Source organism: Rhipicephalus sanguineus, chromosome 4 (assembly GCF_013339695.2).
Source record: "Rhipicephalus sanguineus isolate Rsan-2018 chromosome 4, BIME_Rsan_1.4, whole genome shotgun sequence".
Classification (NCBI taxonomy): domain Eukaryota; kingdom Metazoa; phylum Arthropoda; class Arachnida; order Ixodida; family Ixodidae; genus Rhipicephalus; species Rhipicephalus sanguineus.
This window is the reverse complement of record NC_051179.1, coordinates 108,587,437-108,609,728: the sequence shown is the minus strand read 5'-3', so window position 1 is coordinate 108,609,728 and position 22,292 is coordinate 108,587,437. Positions and strand designations below refer to the sequence as shown.

Here is a 22,292-nt window from a genome sequence, read left to right as displayed (position 1 = left end):
CTGTGGATTCTTGCGCTGCTGTCGCATTTCGAAAACATCATTGCACGGTGTCTGAGTCTTTGCGAGGGCGCAGCGATAGATTCCGCATGGCTATGGGTCAACCTAGAAATTAGCCTTCATATTATTTAAAAGTTCTAAGCATCGCCCTAAATGTTTTCGTTTCCTTTTCAAGATATTAGATATCGCTCATAATTGCAAGTGAAGTGACATTTCCGAATTTGCCATCTCTTGACAGATGATGTTACTGTGTCTGGCATTTCTGTAAAGAGTTCTCATTAAAATTTAAGGCCCGAAATTCATACCGCTGCTATTCGTTTTTAGTAATTGTAATTTATGGATGTGGTAAAACTAGTTTTTATTCCGCAGAAGTAACTGTCGCTTTAAAGGGAATGTACACGAATACATTCACCACTCGTTACCCCGTGGTGTTCTTTCAGGTGCTGGCCTTCGACGAGAAACTGTCAACTATCATTCAAATGAGGAACAGTGCTACTTTGGCGGGTCACTCGCCGGTATCATTGGTCACAACGGAAACAAAGGACACTGGCCGTCTTCATGGCGCACTTCTCAGCGTTAGCAGCCTGGCGCAAGATTACGGCAACGAAGCCTGGTCGTGGAACGAATACGCGCCGATCTTGCTGGGCGACATCGCCAATGGGGAAAATGCCTCAACAGAACCTCGCGTTCTTGTGCAGGTAAGTCGACTCAGCTGTGCTCTTTTTAAGCTTCCGGAAGAAGTGCTTACTTGAAATTTATATATTTTTTAAATTACTAGTTTCTCGTGTTAATGTACGCAACCTCCAAATAGCGGACGTTGGGTGCCTACCATGTTTTCTCGCGTACAATCCTGCGTGTAGCCCCCCACCAACCTCCCTGAAAAAAAGTCACAGTTTCGCCGCAAGGGCGAAGCAATGAATACGATAGCAAGAAAGTAATGCTATACGAAGTGAGGCTCGCCAATAGATACTCTCAGTTTGAACAGCGCTCCTGTTGCAAAGGCGGCTGAAGCAGCGAAGGATACTAGCGTGCTTCAAGTGTCGAGGTGTGACACTTGATAGTTCCCGCTCATCTTCTGTTTGTTCGTTTAGCGGCGTCCCTTGAGCTCGAGTGACTTTCGTACGCTCTGTAACATCAGCGCGGACATCACGGTGAAAGCTTGAAACATTTCTCTTCCCTTCACCACGAGAAAACCGCGCGAGCAGACAGCGGAAGGGCAAGATTCTCCCTGCGCAAATATAAGAAGAAGCGAGCGAGCTCGCCGACGACTTTTAAATGCGCCCGTCGCGCTCCTAGCGCCATCTCGCTGGTAATGAAGAAACGCTTATAAGCGCCTGATATCTCTGAGTCCGTCCAGCGGTAAAGGGTGTGTATATAACGCTCGCCGTTAACTACGTGGAGGATCTGCGTTTCCTAGTGTAGTGGTTAACGCCACTCGCTGCGGAGCAAGAGGTCCCTGGTTCGATTCCGCTCTTCGGAAGCATTTTTCTGAATTACTTTTCTTTGGGGCTTTAATATATATATATATACATATCATATATATACGGTGCATGACGGCGGCGAGAGCGACGGCATGATCCAGCCGAGACTGTCTGTCCATATAATTGCTATCGCAATAATAAAAAGGAAAGATTGCCGCGTGTTTCCGGAGCGCTTAAACCAGGGAAATATAATCTTACGTGATAAAAGTGACTTCGCAACTGTGCTGAATGTTTCAAAAAACTTTATTTTCACTCAATTTCAGGAAGAAGTGCCAGTTTCTTTTTTTCTGCTAGTCACAGCTTCAGCCGTCGTTGTCGCTGCCACAGTTCTTTCATTGCCATGAAGCATTGCCCCAACGTCACCTTGCACACCGATATTCACGTATGCGCCTCCACTTCAGCTTCAAATTTTATTTTTTCCTTGCGGTTCGCGTGCGATAAAATGTGGCAATTTACGGTCACGAACTGTAACAAAGCGCAGCTGTAATGACACAGCGGCGCGAAATGCGACAAATTATCGGGAAGCGCAGTAAAGAATTGGTCCCTCAATTGGGCTTTTATTTTATTCTTTTTGTTGGAAATCCAGCGACAACTATTTTGCCGGTATAGATCGGCTTCCACTCTACTGCTTCTCCTTTCTGCTTGATTGCAAGCAGCTCACTTGAAAGATATATTTACTGGTCACTGAGACATTCCGTTCATGCATCGTCCATTTTCACAGATTGACAGCCCCGAGCAACTGAAAAAGTTAGTGTCGTTGCTCGGCAACCAAGAGGCCACCGCACTGCTCAACTATGTGGGCTTCTCGCTGGCTGTGTTCTTGTCCCCTGCTCTGCCCCCTGGAGGAATTGCGCAAGAACTGCTCACTCTGAGCCACAACGAGCACGTACCTCACGTAAGCGTGGCACTTTTCCACAACAAGCGTTCAGTGCTATGTTGGGTACCGAAGATCGCAAAATTTCAGTGCTTACCTCAATGGCGTTTTTCAGTATGGCGAATGCTAGGTAAACCGCGCATGCGCATGTGACTGCAAAGCTACTTAACCGTTTTGAGTAGTAACACCTAGGTATTATTCTTAAAAAACAAGTTAACATCACGTGCCGTTGCTTAGACTTTGACACGACACCCACTTCCGTCGTTTCATACTGTGTTATGAAAAAAACTATTTACAGACTAGGGTTCAATGTTTCGAAGAGCGTAGACGTATTCATAGTAGAAATGAAATGATAAAAACATAGGAAAGTTGTGAGCAAATAGTGATAATAGAAAACAAGAAATCAATAAAGAAGTTGCGAAAACAAGCAAGCCAAGACAGACCACGAAGCACTGAACACGAAACCTATAAATATTATTTAACTAAAGAAGCGAAAAAAAAATACCGCAACTGCCTAAGACATCGCAAAAGTAAACGTAGGACAGTAAGAGTGAAATCTGAATACTTTCACAAGTAAGTAAAGGAGAGACAAAGGCATTATGTTCATTGCGGTACATCGCAAAAAAAAAAGGGGCCAAGCACCAGAGAAGACACAAACACGCACTGACTAACCAGTGGAGCTTTATTCCTAAGAACAAGCCAATATATTGAAGAAAAACATAGAGACTGCGCAAGAGATGCAGGGTAGAGAGAGAGAGAAGGAAGAGGGGGGGACCAAATGCGTAAAACCATCGACACACCACGCGTTTCGACATTATAATACACGGTAAACAATTCCAAAATGGACTGGTTGTCAATGAAAAGACACGTTCCGTGATTAGTGTAAACTGGCGGTAATAGCTAACAGCCATGCAATGCAAAAACATTTTCATTATTTAGGTATTCAAGGATTATTTCGCCGAATAATCCGAAGCAGTTGTATTATAACAGCGTGTTAAGTGATTAAACGTTTTGTTTAATATGTAAAGTGCAGCTCTAAATTGCAAGGACTGAAAGTAATATAACACGTGCAACGATGCAACTCCTTAATTTCTTTTATAATATTTTTTCTGCACTGACGGATAAAGTTTTTTTGCAACCAAGGGCAGCATTTTCATAACTGTCACGCCCTCGTTTGTGCGCTACTGAATAGGCTTATAGGAGAGTAGGCTTACTCTCCCGATCTTGCCCACGGAACATGTCGCTCGTGGCAGCTATGGATGATTTGCGATTTTGGAACGTTGTTTATTTCTATATTGGTAAACAAATCTTCAACTCCGCTACAGGTGAAACATTCTCTAAAGGCGAAGTGACGAGTTCTATGACAGCAGCAATATGAACAGGAATCATCGTACAGTAAAGGTCAGGCAGCACTCTGTTTGACTAAAAAGTCCCATAGCCAGCGGAGCAGATCTTGAAGGCTGAATTCCGATAGGTGAAACCAAAAAATGGAAAAAACAAATCATTTCCGACTGTTGGCGCCATAATGAAAGAGCTCCACTGACGTGAAACAAGCATATAGTGTGCGCCCATGTTTTCCACGGCAAGATCACTGCTAATGAGCAATGAGAGACAGACGAAAGATTAGATACAGAGACCCGCAGTCCGCTTTTATTTAACGTGCACGCTGCGAATCTTTATTGTTCAGCTACGCACAAGAGAAATGTCCCACCGGCACTAAATTGCAGGTCAAGATCCAGTGCCTATATATACGGGGTGGCCGGTGAACTGCTGTGCAGCGCGAGCAGTCGGCCCTTTTTTTTTTAATCAAGAAACTCTCTAGCAGATGCTCCCTGCGTCGGCATGGTCTCTCGCGGCCGAGGTTGGGTTCTCGTTCCTTGCGAGCTGGTAATTCAGCGTTCATCGCAGAAAGAGCGTGTCCATAGTCAACGCGCGCCGTACGCTCTCTCGCCACACTAATAAAGTTGTTTAAAAAATAATAAAGTTGTTTACTACTCTCGCCACACTGCGAGCGCTGAGGCGGTGGCGCCCTCTCTTGCGCTGAAGCAAATCGACAGGACGCGACGATGCCCGCCGACACGCCGAGACCCTAAGGTGCTTCGCATATAAAATATAGAAAGTTCTACCGATCCAGGCCTGGTTTTAGATGCGAAGCAGCTTATGAACGAGGCCTGTCCCACCGGCGGAACCAGTGCGCTACATACAGCATAGCCAACAGTAGCATGCGCACGCTCGCGCGAAAAAGAAGTCTTCTTCCTCTTGTTCTTCGAGAGTCTTGATGATGATAATAACGCCGGAAATCCCGATTATCTCCGAGCCAGCTCCTCAATCATCATTCACTTCGTGAATATGGCGTAACCAGTGCCCCGCGTGCCACTAGATGTATGGAAGAAAGAAGAGAACGAAGTGTTGGCACGAGAGGAGAGCTTGCGCATGGTGTGCAAAAAGGAATGTTTGCCTGAGAGAAAGGTGCCACTAGATGTATGGAAGAAAGAAGAGGACGAAGTGCGAGCGAAGTGTTGGCACGAGGGGAGAGCTCGCGCATGGTGTCAGAAAGGAATGCTTGCCTGACATATGGATGCGCGGTAGAGCGCTCGCTCCACTGCAGCGCGTGCTCTAGTATAAATCATGCAAGGTACCCACTACGCCATAAATCATGCAAAGTACCCTTAAATGCGAAGCAGCTTGTGAGCGAGGCCTGTCTCCCCGGCGTTGCGTCGGCGTAGCCAGTGCCCCAGCCGATCCGGAGCGGCGGGCTCGCGAAGCCGAAACGAAACGGGCGCGTTGACATCGCATTATCAAACTTCAAGCTACAACCTTTGCAGCAAGAGCCATTAACTTTGTACTTTACGGACCACAAGGCCGTTATACTCAAGGGGAAACGTTCCCCTGAGCTTCAAGTCATATATGACGAGTAGCAACATCAGGGGAACCTCGAATGGAAGGACCATGAACAGTGATGAAGATAATAAACTATATACAGAAATCTAAGTCAACTCATGGCTGCTTCGCATACTACTCAGGGTTCCCTTTACGGGGAGATGGTGAGATTTTTTTCGAAGAGCTCTTATACACCTACCATTAGTAGTGAAGTGATGGAAAGGTAAAATATAGTGCAGAACGCTTTCTCCTCAAATATGTTTGTTTTCCAGGGCTGATCACTTTTTCTTCGTATAGCTGTCTTCCTCTCTTGTTTGAGCTCAGCATGTATATATGAGTAATAATATCTAGTTGCGTTATAACTGTGTACAACTGATGTGCTAAGAGATAAATGACATATTCTTAGTTTGGATGTCCCAGAGCTTCTCTCGAACAACGCAGGTGCCCGAAGAGCTGCAGTCATGTGTTCACCTGCTGGCCAGAACGTACCGCTACGGCACCCTGTCCCTCGCCCGCCATGCAGTCAGCCGCGACACCAGCGAGGGACATAGCTACAAGTCAGTGCTTCACGCCGATTTCAGATACAGGCCACCGCTTTGCGACAGAGACGAAATTGTTCTTGAACGTGACGCTGAGAGGAAGGATTGCAAGCTGCAGATGACCAAATATCTTTCTTAAATGCACAGAATTAAGTAGAATTTTAAGCAGCCCAAGACATAGATGACCAGTGAAAGACGGATGCATATAATAGAGCTAATTTACCCGTCTTCGTTTCTCTTTTTAAATTGAGGTATGTTTTAAATTCAGGTACGTCGGTTTTTTTTTTTTTAATTAAAGTATGTCGCACCGAATCACCCGTATAGATCACGCGGCCGTATCAATGGCCGACATATAAATCACTAAGTCTTGTGATCACACGTTATTTCCTTAGAAAGAAGGTAAAGAAATATCAATATACCGCTCTGTAACATGTCGACGAAGCATCAATTTTCTGTCATGTATAGAATACGTGACAGAAAATGAATGCTTCCTTGACATGCTGGGTGAACATTTACTTCCACAAATATAATGAGTGACTAGGTCTGCTAAACAAACCTTAATGTGCAAGCTTAATACGTCGACCAATGTGGTGTTATCGCTGCCAAACAAGCTGATCGGCGAGCTGTGTTCGTGCCTGAATTCAGATATGAAGGCGACATGCGAGCCCTGGTAGACGGAGCGCGAGAGCAGGTGTCCGCCCTGCTGCGCAAACACACTGAGGGGATGACATCCGCCGAGCTGTGGACGGCGCTGCAGAGGCTCGACACATTGCGAGTGGTCTTCCTCGGAGAGCCTGAGGACAGCGTGGAACAACTGTCACGTTATTACGGTGCTGCGGTGGCCAGCAACGGCACGGTCTATTCCTTCGTGCAGGCACGTGGCACTGCGATGGCAAGTGCGGCTTCCTGTGTTTCACTCAGCACCTATGCTGTCCCACCTTAAAGTAGGCGTATTACGCCGTTGTTCAAAAGTGGTAGTCACGCGAAAGAAATTTAGCATTTATTATTAAGCCGAAAGCATTAGACGCCTCATGAAACGCGAAGACGGACCGTCGTCTTTGGCGGCGGTTGCGTTGGCACTAGTCAGGGGATGCAAAAAATGATCATGTGATGACTTCACCGTGACATCACAGGTCGCCGAAGTGAATGACCTCATCATGGAGTCACATAACGTGGCGTCGCATTGCGTGGCATTGTCGCTTGGTCACAGATGGGACGATCCCGGAGGCACTTCAAGATCGCGTGCGGTGCAGATAGCTTCCGATACCTCCAGTCCCAAGGCAGTGCAAAATTATTTTCTCTGCTCTCTGGGTGGGAGGGGGAGTTAATGCAGTCGACAGAGAAAAAAAAAGAACAAGATGGACCTTCGCCTTCAAGGCGCCTTAGGCAAGTGCATAAAGGACCGCGTTACTTAACCTTCTTTGCAACGTAACTCAAAAGCCTAACTACCGCCGCTGTCACATAATGACACCGCAGAGGTTTTAGCCGTGTCATCGCGATGGCAGTCTATCGTGGATAGTAGAATATTTCTGTAAAGTTTATGAACGCCTTAGCTTTAATCTCTCTTTATCTTACTATAAATTGAGCCATTGAAATATGCCTCACGCCATAGTATGTGTTTCTTCTCAGTGTCCTTTGCAGTCGGAGCATGAACTATATTGAAGTCATATAAGAGCGTTCAGGCTATGTATTGCGCACAAGTGATATATATGCTACGAAGCTTACACTGGCACAAAACGCGCAGTTAACGCCGCTGTTCACACAATGACAGTGTCATCTTCATATGTGAGCACGATGGGTACCTTTAGGCCAGCTTAGACCTAACTCTGTGAGCTTGGTTTGGGGCCCTCTGTGGCGAGGTCATGCCATCGCGATTTGTCGCACATATGGTACCTTTAAGAAAAGTTCACAGATGTGAAAATGTTTTCTGCCAACGTACTTTTCCAAGAACTACTCAATCCCGCCGTTTCTAAGCAATACACCTCGGCTACGTTTTTCGCTAGAAGAATGTCGAGGTGGCATTCTTTCACTAGATTCGAATCAGGGCTGGGCAGTATCGCGATACAAGAGTATCGCGATAGTATTTCAGAGATACTTTTGAGTATATGTATTTCTGTATCGAGATACATTTGAAAAATGTATTTGTATCTCAGCAGTGAAATACTTTTACGATGTATCGCTTGTATCGCGATACAATGCAGGACACGGGTATCCCGTTACATTTTCTTTTTGTCGGAAATGAGTTGACGCGTGTTTCCAAGGGGGTATGAGTTTTTTTTCATTTGTTTTGTGCCAGACAAGCAAAGGCGCGCCACCGGTCGCCGACAGAAAGGGCGGCGATGGTTTCCCCTCAAGCACAGAATGGCCCATGTGGTCAAGCGCGCGACGCCGCAGACGGCAGACTCGCGGAGGCAGTGTTGCCGGCCTCTGCCGACGAAAGTCGATGTCTCTAAAGGCCAGTGCAGCTCGCCTAGTTTTTTTTCGGGTGGCAAACCATTACTTCGTGACCCCCCGCGCGGATATCGCCTTGGAACAGAGGCTTTGCAATGCTTCGCGTGAGTTCGGTTCTCAAAGCGGCGGCACTTCTAAAAGCAGTTCCCGTAGCTGCGGCGGAAGTGACTATAGAAGATGGCTATCTTCGTCGCGCTTTCAGCCACCTCTCCAGCGTTTCGGGGTGCGTTCCTAATTTATCACAAGCATGAAACAGTCTTTTGAGGTACCAGACTCCCCCACCGCCGGAGGCGACTTCGTCTGTTGCGGCATGCTGAAATGGGTGCTGGTATAGCGTCGGTTGTGGTGACACCTTTATTGAAGAGTGACCCTTTCGGCCCAGGCGACGAGTGCTTGCTGTAGTTTCTGATGGGGCGCTCTGAGCCGCTGTCCCTGATTCCACGTCTGTTCAGAGAGCTTGCAGGAGCGACTTGGGAGGGCTTACACCCTCTCACCCCCAAAGAACGTGATTTTAGAAAGGCAGTTTTTGAATTGTGCAGTTTCGACATATTGGGCTCGATTGCGCGTATATAATTATCACCGGCCTATATGGGCAGCAGAATCCTCAGTCGTCTGACCCGGCGCCGACCGGGCCAGACGGCTGAGGATTCCGAAGATGGGGACCGACTTCTGAGCGGCCAGAACAACCCACGTGAGGGAGGAAGTGTTTGGGTATCTAGATGGCCCGAGAAGAGATGTGACCGCGCTCCTGGGCTATCCGGCTATGAAGGCTGTATTTATTCACTATAACACGAATTTGTGCCCGTCTGCAGCGATAGATAGACTTTTTTTTCTTTCGCGAGTCTTGTGCTGAGGCCGAATCGACGCTGTCTAGAAGACAGTCGGCTTCAGAAGCTCAATTTGTTTAAACTATGCTATTTCTAGCATAGCTCATTTAGTTGTCGCCAAGCATGTCGATTTCGGTGCCCAATTATTGTTACTGTTGCTGTGAAATAGGGTACTTTTTTATTGCGATTGATATGTGTAATTATGTCATTATTACTAATTATGTACTTTGTAAGCCGGCCCTCCCCCTCTGTGATGCCTTAACGGCGCTGAGGGTACTGTAATAAACAAACAAACTAAAGTTTTCAATGCACTGCAACTTTATTTACACCATTATGCTGCACTTATAAATGTCTTTGCGGAGTACGAGCATCTTTGAAATAAAAAAGTATTCTAGTATCTGTATTGCAGTATCTGTATTCCGGAATACTTTTTTCGTCATATTGCAAAAGTATCTCCGAAATATCCCGTTACGCTAAAGGCAAATGTATCTCAGTATCTGTATTTTAGGTTTCCGGTCCATGTATTTCGATATCTGTATTCCGGAATACTTTTCCGAGTATCTCTGCCCAGCCCTGATTCGAATACGATCATAGGACATTCTGGTGGTACTTACGGTGAACTCTATCGCTTCGCATTGCAGAGCCAAAGCTCGAAAAACGCGAACGCCGGCAGCGCCTCGTCGAAGTCGGCGGCTGCGCCCAGCCTTCTGGAGGAGTACGTCGTCCGTCAGAACGCGACCAACGCGCTTTACTGGAGCAATCCGGAGCGAGCTGAAGAGAACCTGGAGACTCGGTGGCCTCCGTTTCGCGTCAAGCCGCCGGCCGACTACTTCGAGACGCGAAACACGCTCCTCATCTCCCCCAGCCTGGTGTCCTTCCTATCCGCGATGCTGATTGGCCTCGACCCTCTCGTTGTACCCGCCCTTGGCTCAGACGTTGTTCGCGCCCTACTGAGCGTCGTGGTCAGTAGCCAGCAGTCGTCGGACATCGGAACGACTGGCCAGCAGAGTTCTGCAGGGCACATTGCCTCCATGAGTCGACACAGAGAGGAAGCTACACGCTGCCTGTCTGAGCAGTATGCCAATCTGACGGGAGACCGCAAGGCACTGGCCCGTTCGCGCGACCTCTTCTTCGACTCCGCTGTTGTGGAGCCCCTGTTCGAACTCTACAGGACCTACTTGGCAAAGGTGATCATCGCTTGGAAGCGTTTTGCTGTTTTGTTCATAATAAGTTTATGGTTTATTGAAAGCTGATCCGGAAGTGAACGATCATGACACGATCTTGCAGACAAGGTTAACATATACCGGATTAAACCAGTAGTTGTTGAGCAATAGTATTCTAGGTGAGCGTAATTTAGGTGACCTTTCTTCATCACCACTGCCGTGAGTACGAGGGAATGAAGGGAATCAAGTAGTGCTTGTAATTGAGGGAATAAAGCGGTACCCACACCGTGTACGTGGGCTATGCAAAAATACCCTCTTTGTAAAGACTCATCGTAATCATAGATTTTTAAGACCTGGAAGCAACACGCTTTATGCATGTCTCATACTGCAGGCGCCAGAAATACTTCACCAAATAGGCAGACTTTATGAGCGCCTCTACGTAACATAACGGCATTTTCGCATTCTGTTCCCATGAAGATTTTGTTTATATCAGCGGAACTATAATCAGGGAGCTTGACTGCAATTATTCGTGAAAAATTGGATCGACAACGGCGAACAAATGCATTGACAGCTTCCAGAAGACATCTTGATTAGGACACTTATCCAAGCAGTGCAAGTGATCTGTGGATATACAGGAATTATACAGCATACCGGCCATGAACAAACTGGGCACCCTGTGTGTAAAACGTAATCATTCCTTGATACCGCACTGCGGTCAAATTACTATGATGAAAACTATAGCTCCGTTGATGGCTCTGCCGGGCCTTAAACACAGTAATACCAGCGTCGACGTCTTAATGTTGTGAATTGCTTATAAACAGAAAACTGAGCAGTGCGGCGTCTCTTTACTTAGAAAAGTTGTAAGCACCACGCTTGTTCAAAGACAGGCCACTTTGTCGGAATGTTCACACGCTAACATACTAAATAGTTTTATGAAACGCGAATCACGCGACGAAACAGCCACTTAAGATTATCTATATTGCAACGATGACTAAGCAAGCTTTCTTTGCATCGTCTACCTAGACAGACACGTTCTTTTGATTGCCTTCTATGAAATAGGTGCATGCGGGCACCTATGAAGAAGAGGAACTGCTTACTTCTGCGATTAGATGCAATGACATCCAATTACCGATGAAATCAACGCAATTATTACGTAACGCACGCAATGACCGTTCAGGAAATACGCATGAGGACAGGTTATTGCGCGCGTTAATGTTGGCTGGAACATAATGTGATGCTAGCGTCATATTCTGACGCCGATCACGAACTGGTATTAATCGGATGAACAACAATTAGCTGAACCACGTCCGCGCAGCGGGGTTTCCGGGTGGCGTCCTCGTTTCGGCGTCTGCTATAACTGTCACTGAGGTGAAGTATTTTAGTTAGGGGTGAGCAGCACACAAAAAGGCAGAGGAGGACTGATGTGTGCGGTTATCTCCTATTCGTCGCTTCAGTAAACGCTGCCACCAGATTCTGTGTTTGCGTGCCTTCTTTTTCTGCGAATAATAGACATAGTAGAATGGGTACAGAAGTATATGTCTTGTAGTTTTGTAAGTTCTATAGCACGTGTAGCTGACCGTGGGCCGTTCTCGTTTTGTGCCTAGTATATTGGACAGGGTGGGCGGTGCCTGTATGTTTCCTTTCAGAAATATTTAAGACACCCCACACCCATCTATCAATGCACGGCAAGGAGTGCGCAGTGAGCGCGACATGGCCAAACCAGTTTTAGTCAACGCGGACTACCTATGTCTAGTAGCATCGAATAGCCAGGAAACAGGTAGATGGACATTCGTTCGAATAATTACGGGACTTGTACGTTTGTCAGTCACCCATTGCAACATTTATTTGAGGCTGAGCACGCATACCTAGAGCGCAGCATGTGACAGTTATATGCTTGAGTTCTCGTGATTGCCTAGCGATGTGATTGCTTTCCGCGGTTTGTTCAGACGCAAATTACACAGCGTGCACGCATGGGCTCTACTTTTGTGTTTGTTGGTTTTTGGTGGCTTGCGTGCCACGTATGGAATTCGGGATTTCCTCATTAAGCCTCAATTAGCTGTCAGCGAGTGCGCTGTACCTTTAGCCACGTGTTCTATTTTCTTCAGGCTGCATTACAACATGTAAAGTAGTGAGCAATATGGGAGGGAACGCTGAAGTCACTTTTGAAAGGCCATAGCAGCTAAACGCATCTGGCAAGCGCAAAAGGGTTCATTAATCCTTGATTAGTTCAAAAGTGTTCAGTAATCCTTCATTAAACACGAATTCACTGTTCCCCCTCTTATTGTTCACGACTGTACACTGTTATTCGTTAAATGCTGGCTATATCCAGGAAACCAGACAAAAAATGTCCGACTTCTGTGCTACATCAAGCACATTAAGCGGGATCTGATTAAGAGTGTACCAATGCCAGCCCAAAGCAAAAATGAAACATACTCTATTTGTGTCTGTTTTTTTTTTGCTAGTTGGGGGCTTTGTTTCATACCAGCCATAGCTGTAGAAGTTTCACTCGAGATGTTTGCACAATCGTGCTACAGCTCTGTTCCTCTCATTACAGTACCCTGAGCTACGTGATGGCCCCAACATTGCGGAGTTGCCAGGCAAGAACTCCTTGGAACTGTTCTTCGTCAACTACGCGGTGGCTCACTGTGAGCACGCACCGCGATCGGTTGACCTGTCAGCTTCGACAGACGCGGACAGGGCGCTGTCGCCGGCTGCGCGTCTCAACGTGGCTCTCATGAACTCCAAGGTATGTGTGGCAGCTCCTTCGGCTGCTCGCTTACGCAGACTAAGGCTAGAGGTCCCACAAACACCCTATAATGCAGCATTAAAACTCGTGTTATAACAGTTGCCAGTTGTTAAACAGAAGTAAATTTCCAGTCACACCGCTAAGCAGTGGTGGAGGAAACGCACGCACATGAGAGCGAGCAGTCTGCTTCCAAGAAGCGTGAAGTCACTGTTGCTTGCAGCTCGACTAGTCTGCGGCTACACAGCTGGCAAAAGACGGACAGATATCACGCTGCGCCGCACTGTTGCCTATTCTGCCTTTCGTTCGAGATTCGCTTACAGGGCGTTGTTCCGCGTCGCTGATTTATGTATAAGCTTCGGAGCCTTTCGCAGCATTGGACAGAATGGTACAGCACCACCCTAAAAAGCTAGACTGAGGTTTGCACAAGCTTCATTGAACTTTCATTGAGGAATACCTGTTTGTTGGTAAATCAAATGATCGCCTTTCTGTAATGTGGCGGTATTTTGTGTTCTCCAAAGGTTTTGTCCTTACCTTACCGCACGGATAAGATGGATGTAGTTCATTGATGGCCATTATCAAAGCCAGTATGTTTTCCGGGTTAATTGAATCTTTGCCTAAATTTGGTCAGAAAGTCTTTACCCGCAATACATATTTACAATAGTCGCAATCATACGAATGTATTATTTATGAATCCTTTTGTGCCTGACTTTCGATCAATTAGAGTCGATGCACTCGTCTTCCAGTACCTCATCAGGCCTTGTCAATAAACAGTTGCAAGATGCTTGGGTCCTATGCCGATTTCATATATCAAATCGAATGTTGTTGTATCTTGGTTGCCACTTTTGCCCCGGAAATTAAGGAAATTAAGCCCTTCGAACCTCACCTCCCAGTTTCACGAAAAGTTATCTTATTTCTTCACTACTAAAGTGCGCATAAGGCAATAATTCTCAATATTTACCCGCCACTTACTACTGTCTTTAAGGCGGAAAGTGTACAACAATTGCATTTTACTATTCCTAAAATACTCGCCAAAACCTTAGAGAATAACGAAGAAACTAGGGTAGTCGAGAAACACGCAGCGTGATTGAACAAAAGATGATGGGAGTAACACGAACAGATAGGAAGACAGCTGTGTGGATCAGAGTGAACACGCGTAGCCGGTATTCCAGTTGATATTGGGAGAATGAAATGGGCCTTGACAATTCACTTAACGACATGGACAGATAACCGATCGCCAGTTAGAGCGAGAGAATGAATACGAAAAGTTAGAAAGCCCGGATCAGGCTGAAAAGGGTTAGGTGGAGCGACGAAGAAATCCGCAGGCGTAAAATGCAATCAGGTCGCAGAGGACGGGAAGGGTTGGAGATAATTGGGAAAGGACTTCGACCTGCATTGGACGTAAGATAGTCTGATAATGACGAAGATGACTAAGTAGAGTAGAGGTTGCGAGGTTGCTCCGTGATGGGCAGGCATGACGTCGACCTGCGACTTCATGTTCCCGAAATGGCCAATGAAACTACCGTGCACCATGCTTATCGTTACCTGCATAGGACTTTTTTGAATGATTTCTCGCTGTCCCCAGTCTTTCCTCCTTCCTCAGTTGTACTGGCATTAAATTGCGTTGGCTTAATGCTGATTAACATATACCTGAGAAACAACTCACTCAGTGTCTTGGAGTTAGTTACTTTATAATTTGCTATTTTAAATGCGAAGAATTTCTCAGCAATCCTTTAAACGGCAGGAGGTGGAAGATGGAAGCTTGCGATGAAAAAATCCGTAAACACTTGTATCCGTAAAAACTCGAGCCGACGTTTCGACAAGTGCACTTGTCTTCTTCAAGGCTGGAACTAATTTTCAGTTCCAGCCTTGAAGAAGACAAGTCCACTTGTCGAAACGTCGGATCGAGCACCCACCCCCTGTTTACGGATATTTTTCATTAGCAAACCTTTGGCACTTGAGCGTTTCTATTTACGTATCTATCTATCTATCTGTCTATCTAGCCACCTACGTCTGTGTGCTTTCATGATTTCCTGCGTAACTTAGTGTAGACCAAAATTGGCATGGGAGGGTAACATGATTCGACGAATATGAATGTTTAGTCATGACATGAATACCGTGAAAATCCTGCCCAGTACGTCGTCAAACCCTTTTCTCCAGACATGTGTGGCACATACCCGTTTACCACGGGCCGCGGTGTACGGGTATGCACCACAGGTGATTGACAGTTTTTATCTACCCAGGAACAGCGAGAACAGAGATTGGTAATTTAAATGCGAGATCGTTAAGCAAAACCGACATCGGCAGCGTTGACCCGAGGAATGGAAAGAATAAATAAAATTAGGATCCCAGCAGGAATCGAACCCAAGCATTCTGCATTTCAATGAGGTATTATACCACAGAACCACGCCAGGTCTATAAACTGGTTTGTAAAAACAGCCTATGCAGCCGTAATGTTGGTGCAACGCCTACTGTGGTGCTGGCTAATTTTAGAAGAAAGCTCTAAACACTACATATGTACCCCTAGGATACAGCCGTCATATCATATTAACGTCGGTGGCTCCAGTGTTGGCTCCGCTTTCATAGCAGTCTAATAAACATTACATTTGTATTCCTCTAATTCAGCGAGCTATATTGAAGCATTGCTCGACCCCGGAGGAATACAAATAATCGCATGATTTCACCATAATCTGTACTTAGTTTCGATAATACTGATGTATCTACTCTAACACGAGAGCTGACGTTACATCACATCATAAGTTACACCTTAAACGCCAGCCTTGTCGACGTGCCTGGTAAGACCACAATGTGCGCACAGCTACTCTACTTACAAAAACGCGTCGATCCACCTCGTAACGCTTGGCTTAAAGCCATAAAATGCAGCATAGGAGTACCCGCTGTCTACTTCGCACGAAACCGATTCCCACAACGCGTGGGATCTGCCTAATTTTTATTAGCTACTTCGTTAGGTGGGACAGCTTGTCTTGTCGTTAGGTGGGAGAGTGTCTTGCACTACAGCGATATGAGATTGTAGGTTGTTTTAGTAATTGTTTCACTCATTATTCATGTGTCATCACTCATGTCGTCCAAAAGCCACACTCTTTTTGTCTATGAATTCTTAGAATATTTATCAGCACTGCTTTGAACCCATTCATTTTATCCCACTACCATTATTTTCACCTTGTTCTTACCTACTAACTTTCGTTTTTCTCTTCAGATGAGAGTACAATCCCGGGGTGGAATTCACAAGACTCTTTTATGACAGTGGTCAATTCTAGTGGCTGATCGCCTTCGCTAATGATATGGCAAGCGTCAGGATTGGCTGAAATTTTGTCTTAAGAACAATTCTAGCATAAGCTGGTTTTGTGACCTCGTACACTGAACCTTAGTGACCTGCGGTAGTTGCCATTTATTCAAGCAGATGCATCTACATACGACACTCTTCGTGGACGTTTGTGCATTGTCGCAGTGCAAAAGAAACAAGGAACACGTACAGACAAGAGAAGCGCTGTATGTGCCTGTGTTCTTTCCTAATACGTGAATGTTTGAACGACCAGTTAGCCCGTATTTTTCTTTCGCTAACTGGACTCGGCTTCTTTGAGAGTATGAAATCTAGAAATTTTTTAATTCACCGTGAGGTTTTCTCAAGGTCCACCTCAAAGTTTGTGGCGGCTGAAAAATACACAGTGAACATTTCAGTCGATTTTCTCTGAATGCTGCAGGGCAGCTCCTAGACTGTTTTATGTCTGATGCGTTTCTTGACCAGCTTCTTCTCAAATGTCTCAGGGAAATCGGCAATCATGACGGTTTTTTTTTTCTAAGTTATGTAAGTGTTCCCGTACGATACCTAATCATCGTCATGACCGGACCCTGGGGTGTAAGCTCGGCGATGCTTTTACAGGTATACCACCTGTATGGTTGCTGCGGCAACTCATTTACATTCTGAGATTTTGAAGATCAAATTCTATTCCCCGACGTTAAATCTTCCATGCTTTTTGTTGTGTTTTAAACCGTCGAAAAGATATTTCAGCTTGTAATAACAATTGTTCGTTCGTTTAATAGTACATGAAGTATAGCGGGAGAAAAGTTGACATAAATCCGAAGCATTCAGCAAGACTTGTTGACTTTTTGAAACGCTGCCTGAAATGTGATGTTTAGTTCCTCGTTTGGCCACTGTTACACTGTAGATGTTCTTTTAACCCCTGTCTTCATCTTCGCATCTAACATAGACGTCCTAATTCTAAAGTTTCATATACATTTTCGCCAAACGACTAACACAGCTATTGCTGCTGTTGTCTCGTGGAAAAGAGTTTTATGATATTCCTTACGCTTGTTTTGGTCTGCATAAAAATAAAGAACTTGTCACTTCGGGCATCGTCGATGCTTTGTTAGTTGTACATGCACTGCTATTGAAATATGATTGAAAGTTGGCCAAGTTGGTACGGTGGAATGTTTTGGTGCAGCGCGAGAACGACGTCGACGGAACAGAACACAAGGTACACAGACGAGCGGTTTCCGTGTCCCTTCTGTTTTATTCCGTCTTCGTCATTCTCGCGCTGTACCCAAACGTGCTATTGCCATTGACGCTAGGTCTGAGAAGTTTGAAACTTACGCGAATCAAAAGGAACTTTATCTTATGTAAGTGGATACGATGAAGAAGCGATCTATAATCGAGGCTGCCAAGGAATGAAAGAGTAATGCTGATTATTCAAGAAGCGAAGTGATGGCCTTTTAGTCAGCGAAGTATATGAGAGAAAGAGCAAATAGAGGAGCTAGAAATGCAAGGGTCATAACGCAAGTTATTCTCGCGTTACAGTACGTCTACTAGCGTTGGATGTACGAACAAGTGAATACACAAACGATGCTTGCATTATTTGCGTGCTCATATGATCATATTTGAAAGCGAAAATGCAAACTGTAGCTCCTTTCTAGGATTAGTAAATAATGGTCCACAGAATTTCTATAGTCGCAAAATTCTTGCAGTGTTGGGCTGGTACGCACATTCCGAAAATCCACGTGTATTTTAGAGCGTAGTGCTTAGGCGCCCCTCTTCCTGCGTTCAGCGTCGTCCCTTGATGGCCCTCGCCGTACGCGCCTGTCTCGAGCGCCTTTATACACGGAACGCTCTTATTCGTTTACCGAGGACAGTAGGATTACTCTGTACCCTTCGCCCCCGAAACAGATATATATATATATATATATATATATATATATATATATATATATATAAAAATAAGTAATAAAAATGAAGAAATATAGGTACAAGAAGGAAGAAAAGAAATTGCTGGCAGTTTGCACTAAGTCGGGCAAAGCTTGGCACAGCGAAGCACGGGTCCGTCCTCGCTCATCCTCCCCGTCTACCGACACGTCTAGCTTCGAGATGCGCGGCTTCCTCCTCTGGGCTAAGCAGCCAGGCTATGCACTACAGAGCGGAGGTAGCGCGCGATGTCTCCGTCGGTGGGCGTCGGCTTAGCAACTGCGAACGTGCGGCTTTGCCAGGTGGTGTGGTACTTTGGCGCTAAACAACGCGATGCTTGCTTCCTCTTTCTATCTTTTTTGCTGTCTCTACTTTCTCTCTCTTTCACTGATGTTCTCTACGTCTCTCTTTTTAAATGCGAAGCGTTTCTTAGCGAACTTCTGCGACTTCGAGCGTATCTATCTATCTATCTATCTATCTATCTATCTATCTATCTATCTATCTATCTATCTATCTATCTATCTATCTATCTATCTATCTATCTATCTATCTATCTATCTATCTATCTATCCATCTATCCATCTATCTATCTATCTATCTATCTATCTATCTATCTATCTATCTATCTATCTATCTATCTATCTATCTAGCCGCCTACGACTTTGTGCTATCCTGGCCGTTTCGTTAATCAGGTGTATACCAAAATTGGTGTGTCATGACATGGCCTTATTACAAACATAATTGCCGGGTCAAACATGAAAATCATGATATGCATGTCATGAACAGCATGATTTACATGCCATGGTCTTGGGGCTCTTGCGGCCGTTTCGCTAATTTTATATATACCAAAATTAGTATGGCGTGACACTAGTGTATGACGAACACAAGTGACAGGCCCTAACGTGCAAATCATGAAAAGCATGTCATGTACAGCATGATTTACATTATATGGTCTCGGGGCGCTCGTGGCTGTTTAAATGAATAGATACATACCAAAACTGGTATGATGAGACATTTCTGTATGACGAACATAACTGACACATGGTAACATGAAAATCATGACATGCAAGTCATTTACAACGTGATTTACATGCCACGCCCATGGTGCCCACGCGGCCATTTCGCTCACTTGATATACACCAGCATTGGTATTGCGTGGCGACACTGTATTATTAACGTAAATCAGAGGTGGTAACGTGAAAATTATGACATGCAAGTAATGTACGACATGATTTACATGCCACGCTCATTGTCCCATCGTTGCCGTTTCGCTCGCGTGATATGCATCAAAATTGGTATTGCGCGACGCGACTGTATGATGAACGTATATGAGAGGTGGAAACTTGAAAATCATGACAGGCAAGTTATGTACGACATAGTTTACATGCCACGATCATGGTGCCCTCGCGGCCATTTCGCTCGCTTGATATACACCAAAGTTGGTATTGCGTGACGAGAGCGTACGACGAACATAGATGAGAGGTGGTAAGATGAATATACGAGGAGCTACTGTTTTTGGGTCACGTAATCAGCAAGGGTGGTGTTCGCCCACAGCCGCGGAAAACAGCTGCCATCGCTGCCTTCACTCCACCCACCGTACATGTCGTACATGACATCAGGGGCGTAGGCAGAAATATTTTTCGGGGGGGGGGGGGGGGGGGCACCTCCTTGAGCTGTAGTGGAGACGAGCAGGCAGATGTGGTCGAGTGTCATTTTCTGCTCTGTATGCTATGGCAAAAAAAAATTTCGGGGGGGGGGGGCACAGGCCCGGTGTGCCCTAACGTGGCTACGCCCCTGCATGACATGCATGTCATGTACGACATGCTTTACATGACACTGTCATGGTGCGCTTCCGGCCGTTTTGTTAAGTGGATATATACCAAAATTGGTATGGCATGACACTAGTGCGTCATGAACATAAATGACAGGCCATGCATTGTATATTCCAGAATATACGTTTCATTAGCATGGCATATACCGGATTGTACGTGCATGCATGCATGTTAAACATGCGATATATACGGAACTAGATGCCAAGGCATGAGTGACTTCACTTGTCTGTCTCCAAGACAAACAAGGCGATGAAGCAGCTCTCTGCCGGCTGCTTCGCATTACGTCGATTCCCACAGTGCGTGGGATCTGCCGTATTTTTCTTTCTGCATTTATTTCTATTTCTCTCTTTCTCACTCTTTCTGTGCTACGCTTTACTTTCTCCCCTCCTCCTCACGACCACATCTATTTTTCTCATGTTCACTTCCCTTTCCCACCCCGTAGCTACACTATACTATACAAGGCTATGGTATGCTCTGCTAGCGGACCTGGATAGCCGAGTGGTTAGGACGCTCGCCTTCGGATCGAGGGTACGCGGGTTCGAATCCCGCCTCGTGAAGAATTTTTTTTGCGGCAAGAATTTTTCTCTTTCTTTATATTTTTCCTTCCGTCTCTCTGTTCGTTTCTCTTTCTTTCTTTCTCTCTCTCTGCATTCATTCTCAGGCAGCCGTACAGGGGTTCAGATGATAGTTTTCTGCGATCGACTCACAAGGACTGATTTGCTAAACAGCTTCGCTGTTAAAAGTTACCGTAGTTATTTCCAACGAAGCAGAAAGTTACGTAAACTAAAATAAAAACAGGAAAGAAAAAATTTAACACATGTTAAGAAAAATAAAAACATCAAAAAGAGCGCTGTCTCACTGTACAGGCACGTAGCCTCTCTCAAATGCTTTGCTTCAATATACCGCCAAATAAAAACACCCGTACAGCTGCGCTCACATTTCGCATTTTGCGGTATCGTAAACGTCGGAAATTTTGTGTTCTGCTCTCTCTTGCAGGCATTTGCGGCCGTCTTCCACTGCAAGGAAGACGATGTGATGAACCCGCGCAGCAGGTGCCAAGTGTGGTGACAAGAAAGTGACGCAGGCTGCCGCAAAGTGGACGCCCAGTCGGCTTTGGCCATTTACATCATCATTCAGCAGCGCTCTCTTTTTCTTTGTTTTTTTTTTCTGTGCTACCGTAAAACAATATGTTTTGTCCATTTGTTTCCGCAATAGCACAAGTACTCATCGACGGCGTCTCTGTATGCTTTCTGCGCGATCTCTTTACGTGTGCGAGCTCCTAAAGGATACCTTCAATGCACAATTTTTTGAAGATGACCGCAAATTTCCTAGACTGCAAGCGTTTCTAACCTATCTGAAGGTAATGTTTAGTTTCACTGCTTTGCGATATTTAAAATTTTAGTAGTTCGCTAGCGCTAATATTTTATTGCAAGCTAATACACACGTGTTGATTTGCCATACAAGTCATGTGACGATTGACTGGCGTGTTGTTTTCCTCGATATACGATTAAGGTATATAGAAGCGCGTGCCAGCGTTGCCTCGACTGTATGTAATAACAGTTTTGTGAGAAGCGTCATAAGCAAGCGAAATAGAAATTACTGGCTTTTTGGATGCCCAGTTGTTAAGGCGGAAGCCTCATAAACCAGTGGCGAGGTTTAGGAGAGGAAACGACGCAACTTCTGCAGCCTTAGTAGGCAGCACGGCTCAGCGCCTGTAAGGGAATGGGGAGAGGTTAATAAAGATGTGAATAGGAGAGGATACTGCGTGATCGCGAAGCGGCACAAAAAATCTCACGCGACATCTGAAACGTGCATCGAGGTGCGTGGGCTGCGCGTTCACCTCGTCTTCGAGGCGTTCGCGTGACTAAAGTTTCAAAATCGGCGTTCGGGTGCCTCAGCCTACTGACGGCTGTGGGGTAACGCGGTAAGGGCGTAACAGGATGCGCCGAAGAAAAAGATGTCACAATAGTACCTGTGTACCTCCTTTTTAATGCGTTTTGCTAACTCATTCCGTATATACTTTCGCCTTCAAGTCCCAAATCGTGTATTCACTCGCAGTGTGTGCCCGCTCAGCGCACCGTTAAGCAGGGTTCGGGCGGCACACAGATGCGGAAGTTTCATATACCGCAAAGGGTTTACGAGTGAACTTCTTTGCAGCGCATAGAATCGCACACTCCGCGAATCAGAGTAGCTATTTTCGCTTTTATTAAACGGATTTGTGCTTCTTTTTTCGCCGAGTCGCGTGTGGAATTCGCCAGTCGCTTGTCGCATTTTTTGGGCTTATTTGCATTTTTCCAGCAAATGTAGT

At 45.6% G+C, this 22,292-nt stretch overlaps 1 protein-coding gene across 1 annotated transcript; it reads left to right on the top strand.

Moving 5' to 3' along the window:
- The first annotated feature begins 5,643 nt into the window (after window positions 1–5,643).
- On the top strand, window positions 5,644–21,084 carry LOC119391490 (uncharacterized). The gene is made up of 5 exons (XM_049415303.1): window positions 5,644–5,789; window positions 6,417–6,663; window positions 9,691–10,236; window positions 12,767–12,958; window positions 20,981–21,084. Exons 1-5 carry the CDS (start codon window positions 5,644–5,646, stop codon window positions 21,050–21,052), a joined length of 1,203 nt encoding a protein of 400 aa, XP_049271260.1. The 3' UTR covers window positions 21,053–21,084.
- Window positions 21,085–22,292: the final 1,208 nt, after the last annotated feature.

What these genes read in the sequence shown, in the direction of transcription:
- LOC119391490 (XM_049415303.1), top strand. Translation starts at nt 5,644, where the DNA reads ATGTCCCAGAGCTTCTCTCGAACAACGCAGGTGCCCGAAGAGCTGCAG. An exon ending in AGCGAGGGACATAGCTACAA is followed by an intron (nt 5,790 to 6,416) that starts GTCAGTGCTTCA and finishes GCCTGAATTCAG; the next exon opens with ATATGAAGGCGACATGCGAG. An exon ending in TGGCTCTCATGAACTCCAAG is followed by an intron (nt 12,959 to 20,980) that starts GTATGTGTGGCA and finishes TCTCTCTTGCAG; the next exon opens with GCATTTGCGGCCGTCTTCCA.